General features: G+C 49.3%; 1 protein-coding gene across 2 annotated transcripts in view; it reads right to left on the bottom strand.

The window, feature by feature from the left end:
• Window positions 1–1,041: 1,041 nt before the first annotated feature.
• Window positions 1,042–8,368, bottom strand: part of Pofut1 (protein O-fucosyltransferase 1) — a 29,498-nt gene continuing 22,171 nt past the window's right edge. The window contains exon 6 of one of the 2 annotated variants that reach the window (XM_011239283.3): window positions 1,042–6,376. In XM_011239283.3, coding sequence (XP_011237585.1) covers window positions 6,188–6,376 — 189 coding nt within the window. In that variant the 3' untranslated portion in view covers window positions 1,042–6,187. The remainder of the gene's footprint in view (window positions 6,377–8,368) is intronic. The other variant, NM_080463.3, reaches the window with a different exon arrangement.

The raw sequence follows: 8,368 nt of genomic DNA, 5'->3' as shown, positions 1-8,368 counted from the left end.
AATCAGGCTGGCATATAAAAAAGATTCAGGGACCTCTGTTTTCCAGGTGCCCCACGGGATTATACCACTCCCTGTTTTAAATGACAATTTTTATAGTACACCTGGTATGTGTGTGAGTGTGTGTGTAAGCCAGAGGTTGATGTTAGTAATCTTCCTTAATTTCTTCCTGATTTGTGTGCATATCTGTATGTGTATAATGTGTTTTATATATGTTGTGTATGTACAATTAGTGTGTATACTGCATCTCTCTCTCTCTCTATATATATATATGCATTGTATTTGTATGTGTGTTGTGTATACGTGTGTGTATGGATAAAGGGTGTGTTATGTATGTATAATGTGTTTGTGATATGTCTAAGTGTATGTGTTAGCATGTCAGAGGATAAACTTGGCCTTGTTTGAGGCAGGGTCTCTCCTTTCATTCTCAAATGCATATGCCAGGCTAGTTAGTCTAAGAGCAATTCTCCATTCCTTAGAGGGCATAATGGAACTACAAACAAGTGCTGTTGTGTCTAGCTTGTAGGTGTGCTCTGGGGATCCCAAGTCAGGTCATCAGACTTGCACTGCAAGCAAACTTACTCACAGAGGTATCTCCCCAACCCCAAGCTTGTTGAGATAGGGTCTCTCACTGAGCCTCTTACCAATTAAACTAGATTGCCTGACAAATGAGCCCAGGGTCCTTCCTGTCTCTGCCGCCCCTGCACTGTGCTGGGATTACAGGTGTGCACTATTCTTCCTGGCTTTATCATCATCATCATCGCTTATTGAACAAGCGCCTGCATATATGACTGTACCACATGTGAGCCTAGTGCCCATGGAGACAGAAGAGGACTTTGGATTCTCTAGAACTGGAGTTATAGATGGTTGTGAGTTACCTGTGGATCCTGAGAACTGAACCCAAGACTACAGGAATAGCAGGTTTACTGCTCTTAACTGCTAAGCCATCTCTCCAGTCTTTCAGCTTTTTTGTGTGGGTTCTGGGAGGCCAAACCTTAGATCCTCATACTTGCACAGCAAGAATTTTACCTATGGACCCATTTCTCCAGCCAGAAGAAATTTAATTGTAATGGCATAAAGAGTATACTTGGTGACAGTAAGATGGCTCAGCAGGTAAGGAAAGGCACTTGTCCCCCAAGCCTGAAACCTGACTTTAATCCCTGTAACCCACCTAAGGGCCAAAGAACTATGACTCCACAAAGCTGTTCTCTAGCCTTTACACATGCTGGCTAACCCCATCATACACACACAATGATAATATTTTTTAAATTGTCCATATTAACGCCGCCCAACCTGTTAAGCCTGCATGTGACATCACTCCGCTCCACCCTGCCGGGACATCACCAGAACTGAAATTGCAGTTGGAGCCAACACACTGAAGATGTTTAGTGATAACAGAACACGGCCAGTCCACGAGGCCGCTCACCCTCTCTGAAGCTCCTTCTCCAACTGTGAGCAGTGGGCACAGGCTGCCAGAGAAATAAAGGACCCTGTCTGAAATGCCTGGGGAGACTTGCAGGGCCTCAGTAGGGGTTGAAGCAGTCCTAGGAGTGGGTCAGCCCTGCTGGGCACTGCCTTCCAGAAGTTTCCTTGTGGTTTCCCCACACTGTTTGCTCAGGGTGAGACCATCTCTCCCAGCTGTTGCCAGAGAGCCAACAGGAAGCTGAGAGCTCAGTCTAGTGGGGAGGAAGCCCCTCCTGCCTCCAGAGGATTAGGCTTCTGAGAGTAAAGCTGGGGGGGGGGGGGCGGGGCTAGTGAGAGCCAAAGAACTTGTTGGTGACCAAGCTCTGTCCTAATCTGAACCACTATGAAGGCATGCATTTTTTGCAAAACCTACTTTTAATAAGGGTTCAATCTCTCTTCTAGCCCACCCCCCGGCACGGGTAATGGAAGAGTTATTAGGATATAAAGGAAGCACTTCAGCAACAGTTCCTTGCAGGTGAGCCTGATCTTCTTTCTCAACAGTTCAGTCCCGCAGCAAACAGCAAATAAAACTCAGCAGCAGCTGCAGAGCAGTCCTCTGGGCTGGCAGACACCAGGCACAAAGCAGTCACTGCAGTCCAGTCTTCTCAGCAAGCAGACACCAGGCAGCTACAGCCCAATCCTGAAGAATTGACCAGGCTTGCCCATCTGCTCAAGGTGAGGCGTGGAAGTCGCAAGCTGCTGCAGGAACCTCACGAATAGTCTTTGGGTGAGCTTTTCTAAAAGACAGCCTTACCACAAGTTGAGCTAAACAACACTATGCAAGGTGAACCAACACATGTGTGTCTTTAGAGAAGAATAGCAAGGCACAGCAAACCAAACCAATGCTCAGTGCTCATCTCCCACTGTCTGTGGGGTCAGATTTATACTTCTTCAAGCGTCCTCTCACCTGTGTCTGCTTCAGGAAGTCTTTCACATTTGCTTTACCAAGATGTCCTTTCACCTGTGTGCCCCAGCAAAACATCATTTGACATAACTGACTTTCCAAAGAACTAGACATTTCCACTTCACCACTGTCTCCTCTTCAACTGTGAAACGGAGAGTCCGAGACTGGATCATGCTTTGGGAAAGACCCCGGGCTTGGGGTCTGAGTTTGCTTTCCGTTGCTGTGGTGGGTACCACGACTGGAGCAACATGGGGGAAAGGCTTTATCTCACTGTAGAGGCCAAGACAGGGACTGGAACAGATTATGGAGGAACACTGCTACTGCTTTGCTCCAGACCCCAGAGCCCTGGCTGGCCTTGAACACAGAGATCTGCCTGCCTAGAACTGGGATTAAAAGTGACACCACACCCAGCCTCCCTTATCCATCCCAGGACTTTCTGTTCAGAGGCAGCCTTACCCACAGTGGGCTAGGCCCTTCAAAATGAACTGTCAGTCAAGAAAATGCCCCATGGGCCTGCCTACAGGACAGTCTGACAGGGGCATTTTCTCCACTGAGGTTCTCTCTTCTCAGATGACTCTAGTTTGTGTCAAGTTGACAAAAACCAGCCAGAACAGAATCCAAACACTTGTGCACAAGGCCCCGCTTTGTTGTCAGGCTAGTGTGGCCAAGACACTGCATCCTGTGTAACAGGGATACGTTCCCCTGTACTCCTGAGGGCTGTGTTATGGTGACCAAGCATTCGGCCAACTGAACAACACCCCACCTTTTTCAAGCCTTATTATTTTGAGACAGTCTCCCCTAAGTTGCTAGGTAGACCTAGAATGCGACTGTCCTGTCTCAACCTCCAAACTAGCTGAGATTACAGGCTGGATCTAAAAGGTTCAACTGGGATTTTGCATTTAAGGTGGCTCCCCTGGGTGATGCCACACTGCAGGCCTTGGGTCTTTTACAAGAGCTTGTAAAAAGCACGGTCCTGGGGCGATTCAGCCCCAGCCACTTGGATTGCTTGTCCTGCAGGACTCCATAAAGAAGATAGCCACTGCCTCAGCACCTAGAAGTTGGAAAGGAAACATGGAGAGAAGAGGCCCACCGGGGCTCAGCCTCCTCCTGGGGCTCCCCCTGCCCCACCCGGGCACACTGCAGCTTCAGTTAGCACTTTCCTGGGCATCCATGCAGAGTCATTTAATGGCTCAGGAGGAACCAATGTGAGACAGCTCACAGCTGCAATCACCGCACTTGTGAGGCTGAGACAGGAGGACTAGGAATACATATATGATAAGTCTGGGCTACATCAAGAGTTCCAGGCCAGACTGGCCCACAGAAGACCCTACCCCAGAGTACAAAAGGAAGCCAGTCTCCAGACCGATTAGGAGTGGGGAGTAAATGAACTAGCTGCTGAAGTAAATTGTTAATACCGTGAGCTCAGTTTTTTAAAGTCACAATTTTTGAGCACAGTTGAATTTTCTTATAGAGGTTGGTGATCTCTGAGAACTAGAGGCCAGCCTGGTCTAAAGAGTGAGTAGTTCTAAGACAGCAAGGGGTACACAAAGAAACCTTGGGGATAAAATCCAATAGTAACAGCTGGGGATTGATCTCATAGAAGGTGAGTCACAAACTATGAAACACTCCTCAGTGGAAGCTTACATAATTAAAAGCATCTATTCAGCTATGTTCACACAGGAAAAATAGGATGTGTGGTTATGTAGTAAAAAAAAAACAAAAACAAAACCCAAGACATTAAATGGAATATACTGCACAACCATGTAGGCTGGTGCCTTTAAAAAAAGAGACTGAAATACAAAAATAACTTGATATACTCAGAATGTGATTTCTTCTCCCACCTCCAGCACAATGGCCTAGCCTCTCACCCACAGGCAGCACCAGCTCCCCTCTGGGACGTCATCTTGGCACCTCATCTCCAGATGTTCCCTTGCTGTCCCTTCCTGCCTTAGTGCCTTGGCACGTGCCATGCTTGCTGCAGGGAGTGTGCAGCCTCCTCAGCTGAGCAAGTCCTCCTCCACTCCCTAAGGTGATTCCTTTAAAACAGTTTCCCTGAGCCCCTCCCCTTGGCATTCTTCACAGCTCTTCCCTTCCACAGCAATCCTGGGTCTTAAGCTTTCTCTGCTGCCACCCTCCTTCCTAGCACACAGTAGGCCATCAGTGAACACTTCCTGAAGGAAAACAGGTACTGTAACTACCCAGAGCTTCCTGTTTTTTATGTCGCTTCCTAATAGGGCTGGCAGCAGAAGCCAACAGCAGTATGCAGAGGCAGTCGGGTGGCTCATCATTTTCCTAGTGTCCTTTAGTGCACAATGTGTCCTGGGAAGCAACACACAGAGTCCAGTGGGTCTGGCTTACCACCCACAGCTATGCAGCCCTGCCTGGGAGAAAATGTCTCTAAACAGTCACTTTTTTTTTTGGTCAGAAAGAAAAGGATAAAACCAGGGGCAAACTAAGTAAGAGGATGCCCTTCAGGCCCCAGCACAGCGCCTGGCAGTAAGCAACAGTTACACTCGGCAATGGCCACATGGGAGTCTTGTTCTAGCCCAGGTTTACAACACTCATGAGCTGACGTGAAGCTTAGAACCCACCAGACTCAGCACTTACAGGGGAGAAACGGGGTCAAAGAGTACAGTGCTTGCCACAGACGAGAGCCCAGCACCTGCTCTTCAGAAATGCTGTGCCCGTCAGGGTGGTCTGCATGGTCACCCACTGGGGCTCCAGCCTCTAAATGTCCCTGTGCAAGGCAGAATCTAGGACCACTTGGCCCGTCACCTAGAGTTCACTTCTTATGAATGAGAGCAGCAGCATCAGGAGGACCTCACCACACTGGCTGGAGGGACAAAGACTGCTCCCAACCTGGGGCTTCACATGGCCTCTGTGCACGGACATGTCAGAGGCTTGGTGAGTAGTCCTTAGGGGACAGCTGCAGTGAGGGCTGAGACCACAGAGCAGAGGCTGGGAGGGTCTTAGAGACAGCAGCTTTCAGTGCACCCTGCCAGCCTCACTTGTGCAGTGATACTGCTGAGGCCCGGACACTGCCACCCATGGTGGGAGCACATACCTGTCCTCAGAGCACTGCTAACTCCTGCCTGCTGTGTTCACAACAGAGGAGCCCAGGGATGGCAGTGGCTGGGCCTGGCAGTGGAAAGTCTGAGGGCCCTTTAGGGGACCCCCAGAAGAGCAGCCAATAGGCCCACTTGCTTCTTGGCTTTGTCTGCATTTCATTTATAAGGTCACTTTAGGCTTTTGTGCTAATGGACTCCACTGATTTTTAAAAACAAAGGGGAGTTTTCAGGTAGTCATGCATGGCTTTGCATCAAAACTACAGAGATCAAGTGAGTGTTGTGGTAGACACTCCTAATCTCAGCACTTAGGAGGTAGAGGCAGAAGGACCAGGAGTTCAAGGCCAGCCTGGGCTATATGAGATTAGATCTTAACCTTACCCCTTTGCTCCTCCCCCAAACCCTCAACCAAGGGGGGGAAAATATATATGATATATATATATATATATATATATATATACATACACACACACATATATATATATATATATGATATATATTATGTGTATGTATGTGTATATATCAGGGTGTGCCCAGGCTGGAGGTGGGCTGCTTTGTATGTGCATGATCATGCAGCCCAGAGCAGCCCTGGCTGGGGACCATGGGAGCCAATGCCTGGGATGGAATGCCTTCTCTTCCAGGACGTCCTTGGTACTGTTCTCCACCTCTGGCAGAAAAGAAAAGGGATGTGTAATCCCAGGAGCATCCTTAGCAGCCAAGCCTGGTTGAGGGTGGGAGGTGGGGGCTTCAGATGGGATCAAAATTCATCCCGAAGCTGGGAGGGTCTGTCCATGCCAAAGAAGGACGACTGCCTCCCATGGAGGTCCCGCTCCCGCTTCACGAAGGCAGTGAACGAGGAGACACAGTTTCCAATGAAGTGGTCAGCCTGGCCGAGGATGTACAGGTCGATCTGGGCCACCTCGGGTTTCAGGCTCACCACCCTCACCTGTAGGGAGGAAGACAAGAGTATTAGCAGGTACCTCAGGCCAAGGTCAGCTGAGCCGGGACTAACACACCACACTCTCAGCCTTCCTCTCCTGACTGAAGTTTCAGACCAAGAGAAGGTTGGAGAGGATGAAGATTGGGGTCAGTGTTCTGAAGTGTGGTCTCCTGAGTCCTGTCTGCCACGCCATGCCTCAGCACCGCTCCTGCTGGTTCCTTCCGCTGCCTACCCTACAGTGTCCTCACAACTCATCAAAGGCTGCCCAGGCCTGCAGGTATACTCATGGGCACAGTATGACCTCAGGAGGCACAAGGTCCCGGGTTCCCTCAGCATCAATCCTCCCAAGAAGCCCCTCAAGCTAGCTTACGAACTGCCTGCTTGGCTTCCCTCAAGCTGGACACAGGGGCAAGGAACACAGAGCCATCTTATCCAGCTGCCTGGACGACCGCCTCTTCCCAGCAACCCTCCCAGGCCCCATGTCCTGTCTGATCTACCCACCCCTGAGACCTCTGTCACTTCCTTTGAGGGCCTACCCCGCCCTGGGCCTGACCAACTTCAGTGGCTTCTTTGCTGTCCTCACAGCTTCTCCTGGTCTGGTCACTACACAAATGCCAAAAGAAACTTCTTAGACCCCATGTCCCCTCCTCCTACTCTCCAGCTGCAGACCCTTTACAGGTGCCCTATTGCTTTTTAGTAAGGGTGGCAGATCCGCAATGCACCTGATGAGGCCTGCCAGGCTGGTTCTCTCATCTCCCAGTCCTTAGAGCTCCAGCTCCAGTCTGCCAAGCTCTCTCCCTCCCATTTCTCCTCAGGGTCTTTGCATATACTGTTCCCTTATGGAGTGTCCTGGCTAGTTTTATGTCAACTTAACACAAGCTAGAGTCATAAGAGCAGAGACAGCCTCAGTTGAGAAAGTATTTCCAAATGCCTGCTTGGGCTGGAGGCAACAATGCAGAACACTTCCTTTTTTTCTTTTTAAGATTTATTTATTTTATATATGTGAGTATACTGCTGTCTTTAGACACACCAGAAGAGGGCATCTGATTCCATTACAGATAAGTTGTAAGCCACCATGTGGTTGCTGGGAATTGAACTTGGGACCTCTGGAAGAACTGTCAGTGCTCTTAACCACTGAGCCATCTCTCTAGTCCTAGACCATTTTCTTAATTAGTGATTGATGTGTGGAAGGTCCAACCTATTATAGGTGGTGCCATCCTTGGGTTGGTGGTCCTGGGTTCTAATATGAAAGCAGGCTGAGTGCCTGGTCTACAAAGTTCCAAGACAGCCAGGGCTATACAGAGAAACCCTGTCTCGAAAAACCAAAAAAAAAAAAAAAGAAAAGAAAGAAAGCAGGCTGAGAAAGCCATGAGGAGCAAGCCAGTAAGCAGCACCCTTCTATGGCCTCAGCATCATCTGCCTCCAGGTTCCTGCTCTGTTTTGAGTTCTTGTCCTGATGTTCTTTAATGATGAAGAGAGATGAGAGATGTGGAAGTGTGAGTCAAACCCTTTCCTCCTCGACTTACTTTTGGCCACAGTGCTTTATTACAGCCCTAGTAAGCCTAACTAAGACATGGGGGTAAACCTCTCTTTACCTGGCTAACACCGCTTACCTTTCCCTTCTCCAATCATGTGGCCCACATTGGGGAAGCCCTCCCTCCCTGTTATGTACCAGGTCAGTGCCCTGTGCTCTACTCTTGGAGCACAGGGCTGTTTGTGGCTCTAACCCCTCAGTGGTTCTCTGTTAACCCTATGTCCTGCTGGACCTGAGCTGAACCTTTGTTGCTCTGCTTAGTCTCAGGGAACTGGGCTTGAACAAGCCTTCACTCACCCTCAGTCTACGCTGTGACCCTGAAGGCAGGACCACCTCTCGTTCACTGAGGTCCCAGCTTAATAATGTGAGGCTCTGCTCTGAACAAAGGTAGGGGGCTGGTGAAGCTGCTCTGTCAGAAAGATGCTTTGCAAGCAAAAAGACCTGAGTTTGATCCCCAGCACTTA

The sequence above is a fragment of the Mus musculus genome, chromosome 2, assembly GCF_000001635.26.
Source record: "Mus musculus strain C57BL/6J chromosome 2, GRCm38.p6 C57BL/6J".
NCBI classification, from domain to species: domain Eukaryota; kingdom Metazoa; phylum Chordata; class Mammalia; order Rodentia; family Muridae; genus Mus; species Mus musculus.
This window is presented reverse-complemented; position numbering and strand designations above follow the sequence as displayed.